The sequence below is a fragment of the Pseudochaenichthys georgianus genome, chromosome 19 (genome assembly GCF_902827115.2).
Source record: "Pseudochaenichthys georgianus chromosome 19, fPseGeo1.2, whole genome shotgun sequence".
Lineage (NCBI taxonomy): Eukaryota > Metazoa > Chordata > Actinopteri > Perciformes > Channichthyidae > Pseudochaenichthys > Pseudochaenichthys georgianus.
This window is the reverse complement of record NC_047521.1, coordinates 21,409,841-21,437,353: the sequence shown is the minus strand read 5'-3', so window position 1 is coordinate 21,437,353 and position 27,513 is coordinate 21,409,841. Positions and strand designations below refer to the sequence as shown.

Here is a 27,513-nt window from a genome sequence, read left to right as displayed (position 1 = left end):
GACTTAAGGTGCATTGTTCCTTTTTAAACAAATACAAAAAGTACCATGGCATAATTACCAATTATATAAACAGCAATACAAGTAGTGGTAAAGTTATTATAAGCATGTTTAAGTTTTGGGATAGGCCAACTGTTCTTATGTGTAATTTATATTTATTATCATGGCAAAGGATCCCCAAATTGATAACAGTGAGGATTCTGCCCCCATCCTCTCTATCATATCACACCTGTTGGATACTTTCTATAAAGGTAAAACTATAATTTCAGAAACATATTTAAAGCATCTCATAGAGTACAAGAATATTTTCAAGACTTGAAATTGTGTGTTTTATTGCATTTTGGGACCAAGTTCCACAAATTGCTGACAGCAATGGTTAATATCAGGCAGTTCACAATGAGCGTCACTAGATGGCGATAGAGTGCCACAATCTGACACTGTCCAGTGAGGTAAAGGGAATTTCTGTGATTTTAGCTCATGATTTTTGTCTGGTAACAATACTTGTAGTTGTATGCTTAAATATAGGCTAACAAAAGAAAAAAGAAAAGAAAAAATCACACAATTCAATATACAAATATTTTACATGGGGAAATAATACAGGCTATTCTGTTTTTTAATTGACGATAAAGTAATTACATGTAATACATGCAGGTAAACAAAGGAAACACATTTAGAACTTACATAATTAATAGAATTACACATATACATATAGTGTTTTTTCCCTCCTTTATTTAAGAAAATACTTATGTACATCATACATTATATAAACACAAAACATTGACATCAGGGTTACACAGTTTCACATACAGAGTGAAAAAGTACAACAATAAATAAAGAAAGATAAAGTAAAACATATAGATAGAAAATTAGCAAACAAACGGTAGGAAAAATATATGTATCAAATACTGATTTAGTTTTGATTTCCTTCTTCTTATACATTCTATCAATAGTGGTGCCATATTGTTGTAATTCTAAGTAGAAATGTAGAACATTTGGTTTAGATACAAATATATTTTTATTTGGTTGATGTCTGTCATAGGTGACGATACTCATACCCGGATATCCGTGTTGAAAATATCCGTGTTGAACACGGGAAGTTGAGTTTTCTACCCTCGCATTCCCGAATGGACTTTACGTACGCTTACGTGCGTCTGAAAGGAACGTGAAACACCCGCTACGCATTTGACGTACGTGCGTTCTCTATTTGCTCCTTGGAGATTCCCCTTCCTTCCTGGGCTGTAAGAGGTAAACCTCCACGGTCGCATCAGTCTCGTGAATACCTGACGAAGTGGAAAGCTAACTGTACATGTAACGTGTTTGTCACACATGTGTGAAACATGCGGAAGCAGCGGACAGCGCGAAGCTAGAGCCTGGAGAGGTTACGGTGGCTAAAGTACAACCCGGGAGGAACTTATCGTCTCCATGGCTGCGAAAAGTTAACGCACAGACGATTGGAAAACAGGCATAATTCCCCTTCGACCGACTTAAGGTAAGAATAACCGATTTGTTTGTAGACTTGAGGAAGTACACGGTCGTGGTGCCGCGTCATTAACGTCGACCAAATGATTGAATAAGAGTGTCTTTGTTTACAAGGTCCCCGGCGTCCCCGGTTCGCGCTGTCTCAATGGGATTGTTCCGTTTTCATCTGGCAGCACTGTGTAGCTAACGTTGGTGGCAGTGACAGGGCTCACAGGCTTACACTGTGGACACAAATAGATCGATTATGTGACACTGCTTCGTATTTAAACAGGGTTTCACATGACTGGCAGTGGAGTTCATGTTATTCCCGCCTGCTTCACTGCACAACAGGATAACACAATAACATGTTTCTTCTAGGTCTCTGTTTAATGGGAGATGGTCAGGTCAACGTGCAAGGTCAGGAACATGAACATCTGAGGCCTGAACTTCCCTTATATTATATAAGATTTGGCTGTAAAAGCAAAATAACATCTTAGAGGTTTACTTGATTTGGATGGTAGTGAACTGCAGTCCAATCATTTGTGTTCTGCTATGAGAATTGTCACTTTGTGTAACAGTCAAGACTTTTGGGTTGTGTAGAGATGATTTACTTTGTACCGCCGTGAAATCAGCTCACATCCCCCCTTTCCCTTATTCCCCTGTATGTCCCTGGAGAAAATAAATGAAATGTAATCTCTCTCACTCTCTGGCTCTGACTATAAATCGGCCCCCAGAGACACAGCAGCTGACACAGAGGGACAGGTGGCCCAGTTGGACAGGTGCACCCTAAACAAAAGGGACATAGTCCACTTTTTGTTGTGTGGTTTCTGCTTTCCCATGTCTACGACCTGCTTTCGCAATTCAGTTTGTGTTGGTCTTTTTCCCACTGCTTTTGAATTGTGTACATGCTGTGACATGGTGAGGCTACATTTAAACCCCTCAAATGTGATTGCACAACCCACACTTGCTTTGGTCATTCAATGGCGTTGTGTAACAAAAACAAGTAAGCTGTTTGTGTCAAGCTTTCTGTATGACACATTATTTACAACTCCAGCCATACACTCTGAAACTAGGGTTGGACTTAAGATGTACGTCAGCAACATTTTGCATATTTTAGCCTGTACCGTTTCCTGGAATTTCATTGAAAGACAAACCAGTTTCAGTCTCAACACGTGTAATAAGGAATTGTGCATTAATAACACGCCCTTACTGTGAAACTAAGCCGAGTTCCTGACAAATGACCTGATGCGAAACCAGCTCTGCCGATCTAATGGTTAACCCGCTTATAGGTGCATTAAAGTACCTTAAAAAATTGATGTTGTATGACAAGTTTCATGCCATGTTAGCTTGTGCTTTATGCAGTGAGCTGGGGAACACTGATTTCAGAGAGGGAGAGGGAGAACACGAAGGATCAGAAAAGAGGTCAGCAAAGGGATGTGAAGTGGGAGAGGGAGGAGAGGGAAAGTTTGAAGGCTTATCTCAGTAATGTGCAGGGACAGTTGAGCAATGATGAGTGTTGCAGTCAGTCACCACTGTCTTCTTCTTAACCCTTCACGTCCTCCTCTGGCACTGAAAGCTGACTTTATTCCCCAAGGAACCCATATAAAAGCAAAGAAACATTAAGGTTACTGTGTGAGCGTGACAAGTGATGTGTGAACAATACATGTTGTGTTTTCCTAATGATGCGTCGCCCAGCCTGCTTCGAGGATGCAAATAAGTACATTGACTCGAGTACTGTACTCGAGTACAATTTTGAGGTACTTGTACTTTAGAGTATTTCCATGTAATGATAGTTTATGCTTCTACTCCACAACATTTTTAAGTAAACAATGTAATGTTACTGCCCTGCAATTGTTAAACAGCTTTGGCTACTTTAAACGGAAAGGAGGAAACAATTATTGAAATATTTTATAAAATGTAAATCAGAACTTTGTTTTTCCACAACAGTAAAATGCTATCTTATTATCCAAACATGTCACATATATTATTACATACACACATAAAGGCAATTTGTCTGCACAATGATTACTTTTATACTTTATGTATCTGATGATACTTTGGTACTTTTCGTTAAGTACAATTTTGAATGCAGGACTTTTACATGAATGAAGTAATTTAACAGTAACGTTTTTGTTCTTTGACTAACATCTGAATACTTCATCCACCACTGGGATCCTATTCACAATAAAGAGTGAGATCCCCACGACTTTCTATTGAGGTTTATTTAAATCTCTTGAACGCAGCCTCCCAGCTCCTCTGTCAGCCAGTGCGCATGCGCCCTTCTGACACTCCGGTAATCCGCTGTTATAGGAGGAGATTGCATCCTCGGCCACTGCGCTCACGCTACCAGTGAGGGAGAATTAAAGACTGAGGAAGAAAAAAAAAACACATAGCGGGTACAGCAAATAACGTGCCCAAAATGGAGCCATTAAAACGGGATGGAGCAGCTTTACAGTGTGAGCAGGCGACAGCGGGACTGGAGCGAGGATGGTGCCTAATATAAGCCTCAGCATCTACAGCCCGATCGCAGGAAATATGATATAAACGCAGGTTGGGGATGGACCCGGTGGAAGATGGTGACATTTGCGTGTTAGTACTGCTTCCTGGATGAAACCTCTTCGGCTATTTTGGCGTTTCTTAAAGCCTGTGTGGCCTCAGTACCGCTGTGTGGAACACCTTTTCTTTTACCCAAGTAATGCTTTGCAGTGAGGGCTAAATTGAATCGATGATTAATTTATAACCAATACACGGAATATCGCCCTCCTTAGACTTTTGCCTCAGGGCTTTTACCAGCGATCGATACTTGTCAAAACATGCAGGAAAATGGTGCGACACTTGTTTCCTCCGCATGTAGAGAGCCTCGCTATGACCGCCCGGCAAGTCCACATGAATCTCAGAGCAAGTTGATGAACTAGACTGGCCGTCCTCGGCGCGGGGATCAGACATACATTAAGCCTCTGACAGCAGCGGAAACTCGGTTCACCTCTGGCAGAGCACCGCAGCCCGGAACGGAACATCCGTCTCCGGTATTTGGTCGGATTTAAACGGAACTTGCTGCTGAACATTTTCATGCTTTGGTAACTGTTGAGGTTGTGAAGTGATTCCTTTTTTTTTTTTTTTTTTTTAACCCCCTGAGAAAGACCTCCCCAATATGACTTTTCATCCAGCTGGAGAAACGCAGCTGGGGTGTTTTACTGGGAAACTTTCACAGCAGCAGCTGTTACTCGGACTGGATGTCTGAAACACGACTCTTGGATATTAGCATACTTGTAGTTTTGCCAACACCCTTCCCAGCAAATGCAATGCATTGATTTTCTCCAGTTCCCGCATTGTAAATGAATCCGTGGATATATTTATAATTATGACTTTTATTCCTGCAAGATCCATGCCACCATCACGATCAGCTGTCTGTATGGATCATAATGCTTTTGTGCTGTGCTGGAGGTGTTTCCTTAAACTGCTGAGATGCTGAAAGACCATTTCCTTCTGCTTCCCATCTTGTCCTGCTTTGGCTAATTGATTGTTTTCCTGAGCATGTGCAAAGACACTGGGACCCAGGCGTGAGACTGCACAGACTGGGGAGATGTGTCAGAAGGAATGCGGGAGGAATTATGAGTGGCAAGACATGGTGCAGAGTGTTACAAGCTTAGAGTCTACAGGAGGGAGAATTACGAGCCTCTGCTGTGAGCAAATTGCATTTCTTCCTCTCTGAGAGCGAATTACATTACATCACATTACTATTTAGATTGAGAACTTATTTCCCTGTGCACTGTGGGACACCCCTCCTGCATACTGAGCCACCTGCAAGTTACATTTTTATATATCTTTAATTCCCTGTTGCTGTAGTTTTTTCTTTACCTTGCAAACTTGGAGGTCTTTAAGAAAAAAAATGGCAGAAGGTTTACAGCGAATACAAACGCATGATATGCTCCAAAGAACCCCTCTAGTCTCAATGTATCTCAGTGTGTCTCACTGAGTACACGCGTGGATTCCTTGTCAACATTCGTGCTTCAGCCAAAAGCTAAACAAACTTCTTCCAAGACTATTTCCTCCTATCGCCGTGGTGATGGGGAGCTCGGCCTCGTCTCTGACTGCAGAGACAGAGTCGGACCATGGCTTCCGCAGCACCCCGTACCCGTCCTCGCCCCCCGTGGGCTGGCTCAGGAACAGCCACAGCAGCCCGGTGTGGGGCACCACCTTCATCACCCGTCAGCAGCAGCACCCTCTGCCTCACCGGGAGCGCAGGTAAGAGCCAGCAGTGTCCCCTCAGCAGGGTGCCGACACGTTTCTCAGATGAGTGCACAGGGAGGCGGGCCAGCTGATAGGGATGTCCCCGTGGTGTTGTATTTCACGGGAATGAAAAGCTGTGAGTGGCATTATTTCCGGGGCTCTTGTCTTGGCTTCAGTATTTGAACACAGTGTTATAAACTGTACATCATTTGAGAAAGGTACTACTTTCTCTCCCACTGGCTTTTAGAAACGCTTACAGTAACAATAGCCTTAGAGAAATGGATCAAATCCCCTGTTTCACTCAAGCTTATCTAATCAAAGCCTGTATTTGGATGTTTTCTATCTGACGCACCAACATTTTGTTTGGGTAAGCCGGATTTGAAAACCAAACTCCCAGCCCATTGGATCCTCCTAGAACAGCTGTCAGTGTGCTCCACTCCACGCAGAGCTGAGAGGATTGCCTGGACACATAGATTGACCTGACTTCTCTTGGACCAATGAAAACAGCCCAAGTGTAATTAGAGGACACGTTTTACAGCCACACGTTTTTACCAGGCTTTAAAACAAGCTTTAACTCCGTTTTATTCCTTTGTGATATTGATTAAAAACTGGATACAATCTCTTTTCACATATTGCTCGACACACCTTGCTTCTATTTTTAATTTGTGTGTGAATGATACTCCTTGTATTCACTATTAAAAGTTTCCCTAAGAACAAAGCTCACATTGAGGTAGCAGAAGCGGTGTAATTGCTCATGGTTTACGCCTATCAGAGCAAACTATTAAAGGGAGAGGCATCCTTTTCATACTCGCTTGTTTTGTCAGTATTGACTGCAGGGAAAAAAAGATGTATTCAGTTACTGTGCTGCAATAATCCATTGTTCCAGTCTCTGCCTTCTGAGTCACTGTGAACACAGTGAAAGGCCTATCAGCAGTGTGTAAGGAGCTTAGTGAATGTGCAGCTCATCCAGCACTTTTGACTGACTTTCTTCCAAAGGATGATCTTCTCGAACGCCCTCACGGAAACTTGTTCATAAGCGTTTCCAGTTTTCCTTCAGCTTCGTTGGGTCATGTCTCCCTGAATGAGAACAGGCACGTGTTATCGACCGCCTGTAGTGTATTGAAGTTGTTGCTGAGTCACTCGGGGCGCCACGGTCCGGTTGTTAGTTATTGATTTTCAGAGAGCCCGATCACATTTCCCCACAATGGGTGTCATTATTTATTCAGCGTCAGTCTCCTGTTGGGCTTTCATATTTCTGTATTCCTGCTTGTTGCTGTCGATGCTTTCTTTACAGTTGCTCTACATTTAACCGTCAAGGCAGTCTCAACTTACTCCTCGAAGACTTTTAAAATATAGGAAAGGCCGTTTTCATCCCGTCTTCAAACGGTTCCATCAACCATAGCACCGTGCATTAATTCAACTCCGCAGCTCCTCCTGTCAGTGTAGTTCTGCATCATAGTCAACTCTTAGCGTTTGTGCTAGGGCTGCTCAATTAATCGTATTTTAATCGCAATTACGATCATGGCTTTCAACGATTACGAAAACAACGTAATCGAAATAAAACGATTATTTTTTCATTATTATTATTATTTTTTTTTTTTTTGGTTTTTCAGTTGAATTATACTTAAAGTTCAGGGTAATCAACTGTTAAAAACATACTGTTCACATTTCTCCAATACATTGATGTTTTCAAAGTAAACGGATAATCGTGATATCAATTATGGACCCAAATAATCGAGATTATGATTTTTGCCATAATCGAGCAGCCCTAGTTTGTGCATCTCTGTAGCAATAAGCCTCTGTCCTCATCACACATCGGACTCCACCTCAGTCTGCTGAGCACATAAACACAGGCAGAGATACACACCGTTCAGTCTCCTGCTGGGGGGCAAAAGGCACACACACACACACACACACACACACACACACACACACACACACACACACACACACACACACACACACACACACACACACACACACACACACACGTATCCTGACAATAGATGTTTTAGAAGCGGTGTGCAGCAGCACTTGGAACATGCCCTCTTATCTTCCCCCTCTGTCTCACACACACACTCACTTGCAGTCTTATGCACATACACACACACTGCTGAGTGAGCCTAATAACGTTAGGCAAGCTTTGCTGAGCTGTGGCAGAGCATGAAATATAGAAACAACAGAACACTATGAGCCAAGCTTAACTTCAGGCGTTCTCGTACAGTTTATTCTCAAATATATTGTCCCATAAAACGTTTTCTTTCCCCATGTCTCCTAGCTTGGAGACGGCAGGAACAGTGTTGTCCTTGGGTATTTTCAATTTGTTTTCATCTCGCCGCGACCCCATTGATTTTGGGATGTGGTTGTGTGTGTACTGAATCAACTGTGAAGTTTCCCTCAGCATTACAACCCACTGAGCAGATGAAGATGGGGTATTGTTGTCTCATTGTTTTCATTTTAAAAGCAGCGCAACACAGTAGTATTATTATTATTATCCTGCTATTGTTTAAGTAAACAATGTGACTGTGCTTCATTTTGATCTCAGCCCTGAAGTGCTGCTGGGTTCCTTTGCACATGGCCTTTGGAGCCCTTACAGTTGGAGTCTGCTCTCTCCAGAGTCGTTCCCCGGCTCTCCACTGTCCCAGCATGATGGATGATAGCGTTTATCGCAGCTCCATTCCACTGGCTCCCCTGCCTTTAATTGGATTAAAACGGGTCCACTTGGATTCAGCCAGTGCTCAGTGGCCGTATTTATGTCTGAATTATTTCAGCACGTCCTCCCCGGCTTGCCTGTCTGGTGAAGACAGGGCAGCGTCAGGACCGTCCCCGAGCCACCCGGATAGATTTGGCACGCATGCTTTGTCTCACAGTGTGGCTTTCTTTGGAAAACAGAGCATCGATGCGGCAAGAAAAAAACAGCCTATTGGCCCTGAATCTGACATGTTTCCAGATTCCCACCACTCCTGTTGCCATGGAAATCTGTAGCATATGTTCTGTAACCTAATTCTATCGGGCCCTAGATAAGACCACACATGGCAGCCTCACACACGGAATGAAACATGTGCTGGCAAATTACACCTCTGGAGGAACACATAACACGCTGATTATTCATGTCAGTGTTTATTGATGTCAGTCAGATAAAAGCCAGGGAGCTTCAGGACCCTCTTGGCAAGACGTCTGCCTTCGTGGAGTTGCATTTGTATCTTTGAAACAGGAAGTCGAGCTCCTTTCTGTGCTGCCTGTCTAAGAAGTTCCCCTCCGGCTGAAGGCAGTACTGTGTCAGCAGCAGTGACCCTGCCCTCCGTGTTTGGGTGCCCGCAGGAAGTTCAGATAATCAGAGCGGCGGCTGTAACATCGTGCCCTTTCCATTCCTCCCTCTTCTTCCTCCGTGACTCCGGAGCTTCCTGCCAGTTTCCTGCTTGCTCACGCTCTTTTCTGTATTACTGATGTCTCCTGAAACCCAGTCAGACAGTTTCCTCTGTTTAAAGATTAAAATGTCTGAAGCTGTCTCCACCATCGACACATTCACTCGTCAAAAATGAGCTCCGGTCTTAAAATATTCACCGAGGGCACAGCTAGAGGTCAGAAGCTTCTCCCTTTTGGCCAGTGTTTGAATTCTTAGTATCTTCTGTTCAACACTGTTGGATCATCTCTTATTTTGGAATGAGTCCTGGGGTTTGAGGCCTTGATCATGAGGTCTGTGAGCATCTGGGTCAGGCATACAAACAACAAGTTGCTCTCATAAAACACATAACCACACTCAGATGTCTTCATGCATGCTATTACCCTGAAACATAACGTCTATACAACAACACCCTTGTGTTCTACAGCGTCACATTCTTCTTGTGATGTTTACATTTTTATAGTGTATCAGCCATGTTTATGGGGGAATGTCTCGGCACTTTTTCAAAAGACCCTTTGTCTAATTTTCTACGGTAGGAGTTTTTGTGCCAACATTTTATATACCTATTCTCCTAATTAAAAAGTGTCCTCTGCATCAAAACTACCCAATTATGCAGTTGGCCTGTCCTCTATGACTAAGGCGCCACTGTCGCCGATCCCTTGTGTCCCATCATGAAGTCTGTCTCAACATGTCGCAGTAGAAACTGTTTATCTGCCTCTCAGATAAGTTGCCGTCATGGACTCGGCTCCATCATGTTGGGTTTAATGAATTCCGGAGAAGCCGTCAGTGTTGAGTAATGAGTCATATTCACGCCTCGACATAATGCCTGCCAGGTAGAACTGAGGCTGTTAAAGTTAATCGTCAAGTCTTTGACCCTGACTTATTGGCTCTTCTGAAAACCGGGAAGGAATTCTCGCTTAGGGAAAATAACTTTTAAGTGCTCCGCTCTTACAAGCGATAACAATCCCACAATCACGCGATAAACAACATCTTTATTCGAGTTAAAACTGCGGCAGACAGACTGCATTCATTACTAAAGGGCCGGGAAAGGAGTCTCCGTTTGTTTCCTCAAGTGTGATGGAGAATGTGTGACAGCGCTGATCTAATCTCCGAGTTTTCTGGGTGTGTTCAGATGCAGCCGAATGTTTTGACACTCATTATCCTTTCTCTTTTTGTACTGGTTCTCTAACAAGCAGTGCATCATCGTTCTGTCGGCTCGTGATCAGATAAAGTAAAAAAACAGTAATGCCAGAGCTCTGAAAAAACCCTGAGTAATGCCCTTGTAGCTGGTAGTTATGGAAATCCCTCCCTGCGTCCCTGTCATGTCTAGGGTTGCAGCTATTAAACCGGTCCATCATAAAGTGCACAGTAACAACATAAGTGCAACATAAACTTTTTATAAGCTAAAGTATCCACGTCTCCGGCTATCGCCCTGCGTCCACTCAAAACTGCGGCAGTACATACTTATTAGAGGAGTGACTCATTGTATTTGTTTGTGTGGGGGTTACATCTGGAACCAACGCACAGGCAGTTCAAATCGGTCAGACCTGCACTTTTCCAGCCTCACAACCTTTTAGTAATCGCTGTTAACTAATGTTGCAAATCTGGTCATCAATAAGTTTAAATAACAAATAAAACACCTTATAACCATACGAGTGAAATCTGAAGAGGAATCAACTGAAGTAGAAAAAGAAAATGGCGAAAGCATTTACAATGTAGGCCTTATTACATTACGTAAACATCAATATACTTATACATTAAACTGCAATGCAACATATTGCAATGTTTCCTTGAGGCGAGCAGGAGAAGAAAATGTGTTTTGCAGCGTTAGCATGGACGTGAGATGGTGTCTGTTCATCTGCATTATTGATTACCCTATTGATAATGTATTGGGGTTAATTGACCCAACGTGAGTGTCTTGAAATTGCTCTAACTAGCTGCATTCAAGTAATTCAATTGCCAATAATCTAAGGCTTAAAATATGTAAAACATGTTTGATGTTTTAGCGTGAAATTATAAATGATTAATTAATGGTTTAAACAAATTAGTTGGTCATCAACAAATACTGAATTAACTACGGTTTTTTCAATTGTTCATAGCAATCTGTTCGGTTGGTTGTATAAATCTGTTTGAAAACATATTTTAGGGTTTTTCTGTCGGTGCAAAAGTCTAGCTAGCTACAATTACCCAACACTGAATGGACAGGCTGCATTATTAAGTAGCAGAACCAAACCCAGCCACTGATGAGCTAGTTTGCCATTTAAGTGTACTATAGAAATACTTAAAGGGCCCATGTCATGCTTTTCCGGTCATTACCCGTCCCCTTGTGTGTTGTGTAGCTTTGTATGCATGCAAACGGTCTGCAGAGTCACAAACCCTCAAAGTACACCCTGTAGCGAGTAATACTCTAACACAGAAAAGACCTGTCTACGCTGCCCCAGAACGCCTCGTTGGAGATATCTCTTTTTCCATTGTTTACTTCTTGGGTATAGTGACGTATTTCGGGTATAGTGACGTAACGTAACGGCTCCGCAGATTGGTCCAAATCAAATGGACCAATCCGCGGAGCCGTTAATTAATCCACGGACTTCCTCACACACATGAGTATGATTCCGTTTTCTTCAAGGTTGTGTCTTCCTGGTCGAATGTACTTATTGTAAGTCGCTTTGGATAAAAGCGTCGGCTAAATGTAATGTAATGTAACACACACACACTCGGCAGGACGTTGCGAGGCTCGCTGTTGCGAGGAGCGGGACAGTGTGAGCTGGCTCACTGGTGTGGGGTCGGCGAGACACCACAGAACTCAGCCTGGGCACACACACACAAACTCCCAGCCAGGCTGCGGGTGTATGTGTGTGTGTGTGTTTCGCTGTGTCTCGCTGTCTCGCAGGCGGCCACTGGGCTCACAGGGAGGGGGGGGGGGCAAGGAGCTCCAACAAGCCGTTTAGGACAGAAAGAATTGCAAACAATTGCACAATGTACATTTATTTTAGTAGACCGCAACAATGGAATTATGATCAGTAGAAATGGCCACGACATGGGACCTTTAACATTTTACAAACACACTCTTTGCTTCATGGATTATCTTGCCGCTTTGGACAAGATAAGCATTACAGTTGGGAGGTTTGTGTCTGTCGTACCAGGAAGTTCACTTGCTATGCTGCTCGCAGATACCCATAGTATGTGAGATAAGACGTTTGGAAGTGTAATTATATTATTGCCGAGGAGTCTAAAGGGCACCGAGAAAATAGAGTGGACAATAATATGTCAGGATTGAGGCAATCTGTGTGATTCCTCGTGCTAAAGTGAAGGCTTTGAGAAACATTTGAGTTTCTAACGGGCCATGCTATAACAAGTGCTGACTGACTGTGTTTTATCTTCGTTTAATGTCAGGGTTCATTTATTAGTCCGCCAGTAACTGGAAGTGTTTGAATTGTTTAAAAGGAATTATGACATCTTTTTGTTCTTCTTTCATTGTTAATAATGTCCTTTGTTGTTTGGATTAGAATGAAACCAAAGACATGTCTGTACCTCGGTGTACATCAGACATCTGATGAGGATATAACACAGAGAACTGGCATTTAAGTAGTTGAATATGAATGTTGTTAACGCACTTCAAATCTACTGCCATTTTTAATCATGAAGGAAATGGACTGTCAACATGTGAAGCTCACTCTGCCTCCGATGGCAGTAGAAGGTATCCCGCCCGCCCTCCCTTCAGGCCCTGGTCCCGGGCCCAGCCACGGAAAGGCAGCGCTAATGACTGCCGCACAAAGGCCAAACGTCTCGCAGCGGCACGGGGAGCAGCTGGCGAGACTCCGTTCACCTGATCTGGCAACCGAGTTCAGTGTTTGGAACGAATCCATGTGGCCAGTCGTAGGTGGCCAACACAATATCTTCAGCGCCTTTTAGGACTAACCTTAGAATTTCTCTACAGGTACCTTTTTTATCTAAAGCCTGAGGACTTCCTCCTCCTTTTTCCCGCAGCATGAGCGCTGTCGAGCACTCGCGCCTTGCATCAGTCTGCTAAAGTGCTCTATGATTGTCTTACGCCCACTGATGCATTAACAAACTGGACCGAGGTCATTGATGCTCTTACTTAAATTAATTTAGACTACAGGTACTTTATTCATTGAGGGCCTCATTGCAAAACGATGGCTTTTTCTAGAACAGAGGTGTCTTTCTCTCCTTCACTTGCTATATTTCGGTCTCTTCTTCCTCTTTCACTGTAAGCTATTGGCTACTCGCCCAGGTCTGCGACACTGGGGAACTGAGGAGCTGAAGTGGGCACTTTAAGAGCGGCTCCACTGAGCACAGGGCCAAGGACAAAAGGTGTGTATGTGTGTATGTGTGTGTTGTACACACTCCTGAGTGGAGCATGCACACGTAAAGCATCTTTTTATAGGGTCAAAGCATCGCCGGCTGAAATGGTTCATCAGCTGCGGGCATGCACTTTTCATATGTGTGTGTGTGCACCATGTGTGTGTGTGTACTTCACTTTCAACGTGTCCTTTGTAATTGAGTCCCAGTATAATGGTTGTAGTGTTTCACCGTGCCTTACTTACATTTAATAAGTGATGTGCTCACAACTGAAAATAATGAGATAATTAAGCTAGATATTAAACAATTCCTTGCGAGGCTGATCAAATAAAATGTACAAAGCTCCCACTTTGGCTCGCTGCAGACAGAAACGTAATACATTTGCAATCCCTGCGCTCCGCCGAGAACCAAATCAATTGCTTTGACAAAGTCTCCATGTGGCTGACACTGTGACTTTGCTCTCCCGCTCGAGATGAAAAGAGGCCTGACAGTTATGGAAATGGCCACGGGGAAGAACCTGTCATCAGACGCGAGGTGTTGACTCTCTGCTGCTGCTGTTGTCGTCGTCGTTGCTGTGTGCGGCCCTCGGATAGGCAGGAGAGCGAAGCACGGTGTGAACATGTGCCATCAATGCTAGCATGGGGCCACCAATTGATTCAACCACATTTAACTCAATGAGGGGTGAGGGGGGGGGGGGTTGTAGTGTGGAGACTCGGCACAGGTTGTTTGGGGACGGTTGGAATATTTTCAGAGCATATTTAATCATTTGAGGGAAAGGATTTTCACACTTTTTGAATACACACTGACTGATGCTGTTGGAACACTTAATATTGCAGAGCTACCACGGGGACATGGCAGATAGTACTGGGATAAAAGACTAAGCAAAAAAAGAGAAAAGTATTCATTTCCTAGTGTTTGTGTGTCTTCGCAAAAAAATGTGTTTTTCTAGTTTTGCTCACTGTTTTCATTGGAAGGCTGAGTTTCCTCCTCACACAGCGGGCTCTGGTTTATGTAGAGAGCGCTGACCGCAGCCCAGGACAATGAATCCACAGCTAATGGCTCCTGACATTAAGAACTTCTTCTTCCATGCTGTTGCTGCCTCGCGGCGGAGAAAACACACAAACAATATAACAAGCAACTATGCAACTATATCTACAAATAGATACAGCCACGCTTGCATACACCAACCCAGAGGCAAGGATCCACGCACGCACAAAGACACGCATTAGTGACCCCCCCCCCCCCCGCTGTCATTGTCCTCCTTACCTTAGGGAGGAGAGTTAACGAAAGGAGAGCACAGTGTGATGGGAGCAGGAGGCTTTCTGTGAGAGGTTCCCCTGGGTTCGGACGATTCGCAATTAGCCGGCCAGGACTCATGGTGCTGCAGAGGATCTACACTCAGCAGTTAAATGTCACATGCACTGAGAGGTTGATTTGAACATGCTCTAATGTGGAATCAACAGGATTACCAGAATATGTTAATTGGAAATGGGCACAGGGAGCATCAGCATTTTTGGCAATTAGTCAACTGTGCAATACTCACAGCGCTTTGGCATTACAACTGTTTTACACTTACATTTAGAGCAGTTACGGGTTTTTCCATAATTTATATCAATTATCATATTAATACACGATATTGCATTATCCATATGTATTGTTATATTGTGAGTCAATGTACACGTTTGACCTAAAGTTATCTGATTTCATTTTTATTTTAAAATGCAGTGCAACAGTTACAAAATAGAATGATGTATATTGCACATTTTTACTTTAACTTCTCCATGTTTGAATAAATATTTACATTTATTAGAATTTGATGTTAATTTAGAATCATATATTTTTACAATTAACAATTACATCATTTATTTTTGATACAATTTGCACATTTTTCTCTTCATGTTTGAATACATATTTTGTTTTAATATAATTACATTTTATTCTCAAATGGAGCAATTGTTAAAACATTTAATTATATATTTTAGAACACTTTAACTTATTATAATTTAATATAAATTCCTGTCAATTTAGTTTAAACATAATTTACTTTATTTTATTTAATATTTTTCTAAAATGGAGCAACGGTCACAAAATCCAATTTCCCAAGAGGATAAATAAAACATTTCTGATTCTCTTGCAGAAAAAAGCAATATTCCCCAAAAGAGCCTCCCTGAAATCACACGGGCCATTTTGTGGGCAACACCTCTGCTTTAGAGATCAATGTGAAGAGCACTGCACTTTTCAGGCTCTTAGCACCTAACCCACCGCTACCCTGCAATTCCCACATTACCATCTCCCTGTCGCTGTTCAGTGTTCACACATGAGCAGCTTGAGTGACAGTGACATTTATGGGCTTGTCCAAACAGCAACCTCGTCCATCCCTCGGGGGTGTCGCTCTCCACTCCCCCCTACTCGCTCTCTGGAGATATCCAACTGTGCTGCTTCCCCTCCCAAAGGCCCCAATAAATCCACTATCAATACCTCTGATTGACTGGACTGCAAGCCCACAGAACCAACTGTATGTTCAAGTCAATCCGCCATAACATATTGCTTTGGTTACTCTGTGTTGAAATCAAGCGAGTCGCTGACTAGATAGATCGCATTGCTCTCTATGCTTCTGAAAACGGTCTGAAATGGATTTGTTCCCCTCTGCTCGCATTTCCCTCTGCACTGTTTACACCACTGAAGCCCTGTTAAAGATGTTTATGGTTGTTTTTAAATTGCCCCAAATCCACAGTTAAAAGAGATTTAGCGCTAAAATATGCCTGCCTGAATTAATCGAGTCGTTCATTCAAAATTCATTAGGAAATTGATTTGGGCATTGGATGGACATGACCTTAATTTGCCCCCCTCTACCCCGCATTAGCATTCTACGAGTCAGAGGGGAGAGCAGGGCTAATACGAAGTGGAGGAGATCCCATGTGTTTTTCCCATTCGAATAAGTGTCAGTCAGGAAGGATTGCTTTCTTGGTATTCTGAGGCGACGGCAGCCTCCTCTCCTCTGGCTCCGCCTCTCTGTATATGTGCCGTCTCCCTGGCTCTAATCATGTGGCCATTGTGTATGGATTTACTGCCCTCACAGCCCCCAGGAGGGAGATTTGATTTTCCCCCTGCACTGGCTAATCTTTCCCTCTCACACTCTATTTTTCTTCTCTAATTCCGCCTGTCTCTCCTCCTCTTGCACTCGCAGATATTTTCTCTTTCCTCTCTTGCCTTTTAGATAATCACCTTAGTTGACTGGAAGCAAGTATTCACTCTCTGGCTTTCTAAAAAATCTCTATCTCTCACTCCTTTTTGCCTGTCTTTTTCTTTCCCTCCTATGTAGCTCAACCGACACTTTACCATTGCTCCAACTGACTGATACGGCTCAAAAGCATTGAGCTGCTTATTCTGCATGTGTTGCTAAGCGGTTCTCGTTGGCAGAATGTACTCCGGACTCATTTGGTTGTTGAATTTACTCATTGCTTCTTCTCTTTTCCAGCCACTCTCACTCCCCTGGCTCCATGGCAGCGGCGGTGCGAGGCAGCGAGTGGTCATGTGGACGCTGCACGTTCTTAAATGCCGGCGCCGCCCCTCGCTGCTCCATCTGTGAGGCGCCGCGCCAGAAACCCGACTTGAACCAGATCCTGCGTCTGAGCAGCACCGAGGAGCACCGCTGGGCCTGCCCCCGCTGTACGCTCAACAACTCCCAGGGGTCCGGAGCCTGCACCGTGTGTGGCTTCGGACCCCTCCCCTACCACCCCCACCCCCCCTACCACCACCATAGCTGCCACAGCCAACGGCCTCCCACCTGCTCCCACCGAACCTCCAACACCGATCGTCACCCCAATGGTTCTCCTCGAGCCCCATGGACAGCATCCGGCTAAAGAGGAAGTGCTGCGCCGATCCGAGAGCAACGGAGAGGTGTGTGTCCTGAAGGGGCATCACTCCGGGTGGGCTTGCCCTCGCTGCACACTCCACAACACCCCCGTGGCTCTGTCATGCTCAGCCTGTGGCGGCCCCAGGAAACTGTCTTTACCTAAAATCCCCCCTGAGTCGCTCGTGGTGCCTGAGGTGCGCACACCTGTACTGGGGTTTCCCGTCCACACAGCAGGGGCTGCCCCGCTACTTATAGACCTAACGGCCGACTCACCCCCGGCCCCCCCCCTGTGACCCTCAAGAACCTCCGAACGTCCCCTCGCTGCCCCTCGCCTCCCCTTTTACGTCCTTCTCCTCCTCCTCCTCCCTCCATAACAACCCTGTGCCCCGCAGCAGGAGAGAGGTGCCCCCCCCAGGGCGCCCTACAAACCCGGGCCCCAACACCCCCAGCCCCAACACCCCCAGCCCCACCTCCCCCTCAGCAGCCGGTGTGCCCCCCCAGCCAGGCCCACAGCGGCCGGCCAAGCCCAAACACGCACAACCCCAGGAACCTTCGTACCCCAGCAAACGCCTCAGTATCTTGGATGAAGAAGACCACCCGCTGAACCCCCATCTCCCTGTTGCTTCCTCAGGGGCCCCCAGCTGGAAGTGCCCTAGCTGTGCCCTGGCCAACCCAGGTAGCTCGTCGAAGTGCGACACCTGCCGCTCCTCCAGAGCTGGGGCTGACCTCATTGACCTGGTGGGCTGTGAGTCGGTACGGTTTACCCCCGCCAGCCCCTCCAGCCCGGACTTCAGCACCTGGGCCTGCTCTAAGTGCACGCTGCGCAACCCCACGGGGGCCCCCAAGTGCTCGGCATGCGGTTCCTCCAAGCTGCACGGCTTTCAGGAGCAGCCCCTGCCTCGCTGCTGCACACACTGCGGCGCCGCGTCATGCTCCTGCACACCTTCCTCCTCCTCGGGTCATAAAGCACGGAAACAGGCCCGGGGCTACCCTTCCTCCTCCTCCTCCTCCTCTGCTATCGCTTCTTCCAGCTCCTCCTCCGTCATCTCATCGAGCCTCCAGGAGAAGGTGGGACAGTGGAGCTGCCCAGCATGCACCTTGCTCAACGACCTCAAGTCCAAGAACTGTGCAGCGTGCCACACACCGCAGCAGTACCTCACCCTCCGTAAGGTGGTGAAGCCTCTGAAGAGGAGGGAGAGCATGCATGTGGACGCCCGGCGGCGAAATGATGAAGGCGAGGCCAAGGAGCTTTTGGAGAACATAGTCAGCTTCTGCAGAGAGGTAAGAGATGTAATGTGTTGACAACATCAACAACTGTCTGTGTGTGTCATTAGTGAAGCGAAATGGCTTTGGGCCGTCCATGTTTATGACAAGTATTGATTCATCTTTAAAGGATAAACAAGTTTCTCCAAGTATCAAGTTTTCATCGTCAGGCAGGGTCATTTATCATCACGTGTGCCTTCTTATCTTTACATTATGCTAAGTTTGCCTCTGCTTTCATGATAAAGTCTGCTCTTTAGGATGCAGTGCGTCACAGGGAGCACAGAGCACAGTTCCCTCATTGTGATTCCTCTTGTTATGTCGCTGGCATTGTTCCCTCAATCTCTCTCATTTCAGAGAAAGGCTAATAGGCTTTGTCATTGCTTCTGTTTGCACGTGCTTCGTTAGCGGAGTTTTAAACGGCCGGCGGCTATATCGTGGCCACTTCAATGAGCTGCAGACACAGAGGAGATCATAGAGGAGGCTGTGGCTCAGTGGATACGAGTGTGCTAGACTTGGAATCAAGGGGTAGCAAGTTCGAGTCCCACTGCAGTCAGCATGTGGTTGTGTCCCTGAAGACACTTCTCCCCAAGTTGCTCCTGTGGGGATTGCCCACAGTACTGAGTATGTTAACGTCTAACATGTAATGTAATAATAGAGCACAGATCACTTTACCAAAGTCTGATTAAAAACCTCAAATGTCTGTTTTAGGAAAGTCACTTCTGTATCAGAAGTCTTTTTAGCCTGGTCTGATTTAAATGTAAGAGTTGCTATTGTATCTAGGAAGATGTTACATTACTTTATGCGAGGAATCTTACTGTATAATAAGACGTTTTTCGACGCCGATGATATTTTATTATCCAGTATTTACTTTCCCTTTTTAACCGAAGTGCATCCATTTTGCATGCCAAGTAATTAAAGGATCAACTACGGATCTAGTTAACAGACAGCCTCTTCCTTCCTTTCCATCACTACACACCATAGTTAGACAGAACATTTTCATTAAGCAGCGCAAATGTCAGATGTTAGGAAGTTAATTATTTACCGGGGAGAAAATATAATCATGTTTTTGTAATTACGGGCTTGTCGGTCTTCTTAAAAATCTTGAATAATTATGCATTATTTACTTCATTTAGCACCTTGACATTTAATGTTCAAAGATCAAGAGGCCTTTCAGGGGAATTGTTCATTCATGAGTGTGTGTGTGTGGGTGAAAACAGGGGCTGGCCTATCTTTAGAAGCGGAGCTGGAGAGGAACAGAAATCAGCCGCCTCCCTATAGCGAGTGTAATCACTGACAGCATCAAGTGCCGCAGCTCAGTTTGAGGGGTCAGACAGATGAACCGGAGCAGTTGGTAAACAAGCAGAGCTACTCGTTATAATCCGTCACTGTCAAAGGCATTAACATTTGGCAAGCACCAAAATGTAATGATGATTGAAGTGTTCCAAAAGCATGCGGGGAGTCTGAGCACACAGAGAAACAGTGAAGGTGTCTGAGCCTTTTCTCTTTGGGTTGTAGCACATGGCTTTGCTGATGAAACCTTCCCAAGAGTTCGTTCAGATTGCAGCAATCACTAAAGACTAAAGCAAGAAGCAAGAGAGTCTTTCTTTGGTCCTTTTCCCCCTGCCTCCTTGCCTTTCTACTCTCCTTGATTGGTTTTGAGAGCGAGAGGTGTGTGTGCCTGACGCCAACGCCCCAGAGCGTGTCCGCTTACTCACTGCCAGACGAGTAAACGCTGCTAACAGCCATCAGCGCCGCTAGTGAACTGTAAAGCCCAGCATGGCTGGAGCGGGTTGCTCTGTTCCCTTTTCCCTGTCACCCTCTGGGGGAGCAACACAAATATGCTTCATGGCAACAGGCTGACTTTTGTTTGTTTTCCTTTTGACACTAGTTGTTGCTTTGAATTGTTGCAACACAACATCTGTAATATTGGGTTTTGCATTTTAGATTAGATTTAGCACAATTAATTACAATTCTATTGAAATGGACTAGTGCAGTATTTAAATCGCAAGGATGACATTTGTTAAGGGCTAAATATTTGTTAAAATGCCAGTTTCAATGAAGAAGTGTTGAGATGCAGAGGCTACAGTACCACTAGTATTCTGCAGATTCAGCAATACACATTTGTATGGTAAAAAAAATATATTATGCCGTTGTGCCAAAATGATCAATTCCACCTACATCGAAGCGCCATATCATTCAAAAATATTTGCAATTCGTTTTTTTACAAATACTGCACCCTACATAACATTGTATCTCGTGTTTATCTTCTGCAAACAATTGTCATATCTCATAGTGACTGATAGTATTGTTGTTGTTTATTGTACAGCTCTACAGCTCCTTGTCACCACATATTCATGGATCACTAGCTTGTCTGCAACATGTAGATATCGAGCTTACTTTAAAAAAGAAAATCCCTTCTTAAATCTTGCCAGTCATGTGTAGTCTGGGAGAATGCGGGAGGGCAGCAGCGGGTTTTCGTCGCTCTGACTTGGCTCATTGCGTCTCGTTTGCACGCCGGCATGTGCCCAGCGATAGAATCAGAGACAGCAGCAGGGCGACAGACAGCTAGACTTACGCTGGCCGTATCACAACACCGCAACCCGAACGGTAGCACGGTGTGTGCACGCCATTCACACTTTGGCACTTATGTTATTACGTATGCATACCACACTGCTTATGATAATGCATGCATTTAGCTTGTATTAGCTCAAGGATTCTTAAGATTCCTAAAGGAGTTGCTTGTCCCTGTGACTCATAAGATTAAATGGGTTCAACATTTCTTGTAAAAAAACAAACATTTGGCCCATAAAACACCCTGGATGCCCCAGATGTGAGCAGGCTAATATTAGCATGTTTAGCACAGTGTAGCCCTTATGGACAAAATGCTGGTTATCCTGTTTTTTTTTTTTAATAACCCGCTTGACGATATGAGAGGTGAGTGCAACCTTCTTATTGTAGCTAACATCCATTAGAGCCAAACAGGATTGATCTTCCGAGCATCTGAAATGATGATGTTTGTGCAATACGTTTGATAAATACGCCGCATATGTATTTCTGTGCTTGTTGAGGGCACTTTAGTCACCTTCATGTTCTGTACAGACTGCTCTGAGTTACATAAATGTCCCTGCTTGGACATTAAAAGTATATCTTATCTTGCATTAAAGTTTGAAGTTCAGAGGCCAACGCTTTTCCCCTCCACCCCTGTGGTAAATCCACACGGCCCTGAGCCCACACAGTGAGAGCTGGCATCAGGGTCACACATGAGCTGCAGAATCTGTAAGCTACATGGAGACCTCGGATGGCCGGAGTGCTGAAAGCGAATCTGTCTGGTTGCTAATGCTGCTTCGAGACTACAGAATTGGATTGTGGGTATGGCGAGGAATCAATTGGCCTCAGCGCGAGCCACCCGTCGGGCGCCCACATTACACCCCCCGTCCCCCGCCGGGTCCACTCCCGACACCACAAGCAGGAAAGAGGATAGGTTCTGCGTGCGCGGCTGTTGGCCCTCTCCGGTGTGTGTACAGGAGTTTAAGATGGGCAGATAGTGTGTCAGATTGGGTGTCTCGCTGTTTACTTCAGGTCCTGTGTACAGTACAAAGGCAGCTACATTGTTAAAGCCATTATGAATGCTCAGTGCTCTGCAGAGAATGTGTCAGTAGCTGAAGCGTTTGAAATGTTTCAGAAGTGATTATGTGTCCTGTATCCTGCCTGCTACACGGCGCCACATCAGGTGTCCTGCTGTGCAGATGTGTGATGCCACACCAACAGCGGGCCCATTCCTGCTGCCACACCGCTAACTGTGGAAGGCAGGAGCTTGTCCTTGTTCTACCCCAGATCTACGCCTCATATAGTGTCCTGTATTAATCATCATCCACCTGCAGAATATGTGGTATTAGAAATGCAGGGAAGAGATTAACGGTAGAGCTCCAAGTGTCCTTCAGGCTTGCATTATGCAGTTGAAGTGATCTCATCTGCTCATTTGGGCATGATGATTAATACAGAGGACAGACTTAAACATGTTATAGAACTACATAAATGAATAACCTTTACCTAAATATGTATTGTACACTTTTAGGACATTACTCTTTAAAATGCCGTGGATTATGCAATACGAGTCTTTATATGTATATGAAATGAAAAGTACTTTCGTAGTACCGTCAAAAACATTTGGTATTTAATAATCTAATGAGTCTAACTAAACAAAAATATGTAGATACATATATTTGATGAACCATGTCCATATTTATTTCAAGAATGCAGAAATGAATAACTTGATATTTTTGTACTGCTTTTTTTACATGTTTACAGTAGGTTTCTGCCTTGACTGCACATGCATTTTATTTCTGTTAACCTTTAATCTCTCTTAAAAATGTACAAATCAAACGTAATATAAGATGATTCCTCTTCATAAAGATCTTAATAAAATGGTGGTGACATTTATTTTAACTGGTTCAGTCATCTCGTCCTTTTGTTCCCCTCTAATTGTTCCTCCGCTGTCTCCCTCTGTTTGGCTCAGAACTCGGTGAACTTTGTGGACGACAGTTTCCCCCCCAGTCCTCGCTCCGTGGGCTTCCCCGAGGGCGACAGCGTCCAGCAGCGAATCAAAAAGTGGCTCCGCCCCCACGAGATCAACTGCAGCAACTTCAAAGATCGAGGCGTCCAGTGGTCCGTCTTCCGCACGCCACGGCCCTCTGACATCCTGCAAGGCCTGCTGGGAAACTGCTGGTGAGCTGTCAGAACCGCACGGGACACTTTGAGGAAGATAACCTGAAAGAATCCAGACACATTTACATAATAATAGTTTTTTAAAAACTGGGCAATTATTAATGCTTTTAACCTAGGAATAATCATATATCCCAAAAGAACAACATGACGTTTCCATCGAGTCCTTTTGAAAGGTCGGCTTTAGACGAACACGACAGCCTGAAGCTAGCATTGAGAGATGGAGACAGTGACTGAGAGGCAGTGAAGCGGCAAGTCAAAAGAGAGATGGGGAAAAATTGTGAGGCAGGAAAATGAAAGATGGCGGGCATTAAAGAAAAGAGGAAGCAGAGCGTACAGTAGGTGGACAGATGTACAGATACACCTCACAGGAGGATTAGTCACAGGAATGAGAGTCTGGACATTTGTACTCCCTGCCCTTGTTCCGCATGTCCTTTCATCTGTGTGTGTATATATGTGTGTTACCCTCCTGCCATCTTCCTCTTCACACAACAAAGAACCTTCAGCAAGTTGTGCCAATAGGACTACTCGCCCCACATCTCCTGCAAACACGGCTTATCAAAAAATATCCCCAGAGCTAAATCCTCTTACTCGCGACAGGATGTAACCCAGATACTTCTCTCTCTCATACACACTAACATTGTCCCTGCCCCCCTTCAGCCAGCCAATGAATGCAGAGGAAAGTAGTGCCAGTCCAACCTTGTCCTTGAGTACAAGCTGACATTAGAGTCACATTATGACACGGCTAATTAGATTTTCCCCTTGATTTCTTTTTGTTTTGTTGCAGATGATTGGTTTTTCATCAGCGGCTAAATGGGCTGATCTGGCTCACTCGGCTGCCACTTTAACAGATGGCATTGTATAGCTTTATTAATGCACATTTCCAAACCCACACAAAGAGTTTCAGTCTGTGCACTGACACACATTGACTGGACTCAAAGGGATAGTATTGCTTTCATCTGTAACTCCAGTTCAATGACATCTCTATGTAAAGCTTGCACTTGTATGGGCTAGTGCTCCAACCCATTGTAAATAATAGGCTATGGGGCGGGACATCTCTAAGTGGTTGACCAATCAAAAAGCAGACTGGTCTCTGGTCTCAGACAGAGGGTGAAAAGTGGTGCTGCAGCACAGTATGAGAAACACTTTTTGATATTAAAGCATGTAAACATGACACAGGTAAAACAGTTATGAAACCAGAACATTAGCATAATAGGGCCCCTTTAATGTAGCGCGTCAGTATCCTTGAAATCAGTGGTGAGTCATCAGCGTACAAAGATAAATACTTTTCGATCGTGGTCCCCAAACCTCAAGCGTTTGTTGGCATTTCATCAGCTTTGTATGATCTCTCTCCACACTTTCAGATGAACTTATGCTCACTTTAAAATCTATTCCTTTCAAGTCGGATCCTCGCGTCCCCGGCCTCCTTTCTCTTGTGTGAGGAATTAGCATTTTTCTGATGTATCCGGATTTTTGATTAACTCAATGCTCTTGCTAATTAGGGGAGGCGAGCTGGTTTGTCTTTGCTGCAGGCTGAATGAACAGTAATGGGGAGGCAACCAGAAGGCATAGAAGCTTGACATAACACCTGATTGATTTTCAATAAGGGCAAATCATGTTAAAAATGATGTTAAAATATCAGCTTGAGGTATGTTTTTGTAAAGTGATGTTTGAATCCACATTTACAGCTGATTGTCAGTCTGTGTGTTTTTGTTGTGATTGCAGTCGACATTCCCTATCACTGCTAGTCTTTTCTGACTAAGCTGGCGTCCATTCATCCATCCACCTGTCCGTCACAATCAGCTGATCATTTCTCTCTTATCTCCATTTGTTTCGCCGCTGTCCTTCCCCGATCCGACGTTTCATTTTCCGAATCACTGATCTTTATCGCTGTCCAGGTTCCTGAGCGCGCTGGCGGTGCTGGCGGAGCGTCCCGAGCTGGTGGAGAGGGTGATGATCACCAGGACTATCTGCCAGGAGGGGGCCTACCAGGTCCGGTTGTGTAAAGACGGCACGTGGACGACGGTGCTGGTGGACGACATGCTGCCCTGCGACGACTACGGATACCTCCTATTCTCCCAGGTCAGGATAAAAGATGGGGAAGGTGGAAGTAATTTAAGGAGGGAGAAGTGATGGATGAGAAAATAGATATTCATTGATATTCAGTGGACAAGATACACTATTTGTGACAAAGGTTGCATGAACAATACAGAATGGCTGGAAAGGAAATAAACATTCCACTCTTATAATGTGTGTCCTCTTTCAGGTCAGAGAGGTTAGAGAAGATAGATAGCAGATACTTACAGAGGCCCAAACTAAATGCTGACACATGCACACTATGTACACTCTATATACCCTCTGACATTCCTTTGTTATCGCTCGCACCACTTTGTGACCCTTAAAAGGGAACTCCCCACATCAAAGAGTGTCTACAAGTGTTGGAGTGTACTACTGCATATGAGAGTTATGTTGATATAGCTTCTCGTGGCTCCGCAATAAGTGCGGTCACTTGAGTCGGTGTCGGTTGAAGACTATACGTTTGGAAATGAGAAAAGAATATCTGGGTGATGTGGAGTTAAAACGGAAGTCTTTTTGTATTTGTAATTCTTGTAGCTAAAGACACCCAAATCTGGGTCGTTACCGTCAGCAGTATTATAAAACACTATATGTTAGACATAAATACTCTCATTTATCAGTAAGCAGGACCACTGTTAGTTGCTTTGTGTTTGTTGATGTGGTTACAGCCTAACATCAGTGTAATATTAACTTCTTAATATAAGTTCAAGCTTATTCATGATCCAGCGTTTCATTACGAGTGTGTCTCAAAGGACCCCACAGAGGAGGATTGTACATGGAGGTCTAATTAATTACCAGACAAATTAAGTGTGGCGTTATGAAATAAATAAAACACAGAGAAACATAACCAGGCGTACACATGCTGCCGAGACAGACTGTATAATATCAGATCTACATAATGTGCATAAGAAGAAAAAGAGATAATTGTCTAAGTGAATTCCTTTACAATGATGACTAAGAATGCACTAATGGCAGAATAAAATGATTAGGCAGACGTAATAAGCACAGTGATGAAAAGACAAGACACAATATGATAAAGCAAAAATCCTTTCAACCTTTAAACTCTACCAACAGGTTCAAATTAACACCATAAAACAACATCCTGATACAGTGAGCTACACTTTACTAAGTGTTTCCTCTTCCTCTTTCCCATCATGCAGGCTCAGAGGAAGCAGCTATGGGTGGCGCTGATAGAGAAGGCCCTGGCCAAACTCCATGGCTCTTACTTTGCCCTGCAGGCGGGGCGCGCCATCGAGGGCCTGGCCACGCTGACGGGGGCCCCCTGCGACTCCCTGATGCTGCAGGTCAGCTCCACCAACCCCCGGGAGGAGCCCATCGACACCGACCTCATCTGGGCCAAGATGCTCAGCTCCAAGGAGGCAGGGTAAGAGGAGGAGGGGTAGGGTTTGAGCAGAAAGGAACATTGTTCTTGCTGGCTGTTTTTTCTTCACGTATTCCTCTACTTCAGCGGTTCCCAACCTTTTCCAACTCGGGGCCCACTTAAGAATTAAAAAAATGTTTGCGGCCCACATTCAACCGTAAACAATACAGAGGCTAAATAAAGTTCTGATTGGTCAATTCAGAACATGTGACAAGTTGTTAATCCAGTAGTACAGACCGCTATCAAGGACTGTAATGACCGTTGCTAAGGAGGATGAAGAAAGAGAAAAGAAAGGAGGTTCAAATAAAAAAAATCTTAATGATGAAATGTTTCCACAGAAATCATAATGTTTTGCAAATTTATTTGGCGGCCCACAGGTTGAGAACCGCTGCTCTACTTATAATGAATAAGTGGGGGAATTCATGTTGGATTTTATTTTTATTTTATTTGCACAAACAAACGGATAACAAAAAGATAAGAAAAGTGACACTAGAGGATAAGAAGCCACATGCTGATACAACAGACACAAATAAACAACAACCAAAGTTTAAAAACAGAATTGTAAGCTAAGATCATTTTGAAGGTGTGGTGGAGATATCTCATTCAAATAAAGATTCAAGTCAAGATTGTCTGAATGAGCAGTGTGTGTGGTGCATCTGGTTTACATGGAGCTGTTGAAACACCTGCGTCCTTCAGAAGGCTGACGGAGTGCAAAAACAACTCCCCATCGCTATGGTAATACAGAGATACACAGTTAGTTGTGAATTAAAACATATTGATGTGTTATGTGGGAAAGAATGACTCGGT

At 44.4% G+C, this 27,513-nt stretch overlaps 1 protein-coding gene across 1 annotated transcript in view; it reads left to right on the top strand.

Moving 5' to 3' along the window:
• Window positions 1-5,487: 5,487 nt before the first annotated feature.
• The window catches only part of capn15 (calpain 15), a 41,486-nt gene continuing 19,460 nt past the window's right edge, over window positions 5,488-27,513 (top strand). The window contains 7 exon segments of the mRNA XM_034107964.2: window positions 5,488-5,700; window positions 16,887-17,130; window positions 17,132-17,545; window positions 17,547-18,545; window positions 23,044-23,252; window positions 25,148-25,331; window positions 26,486-26,709. Coding sequence (XP_033963855.1) covers window positions 5,522-5,700; window positions 16,887-17,130; window positions 17,132-17,545; window positions 17,547-18,545; window positions 23,044-23,252; window positions 25,148-25,331; window positions 26,486-26,709 — 2,453 coding nt within the window. The 5' untranslated portion in view covers window positions 5,488-5,521.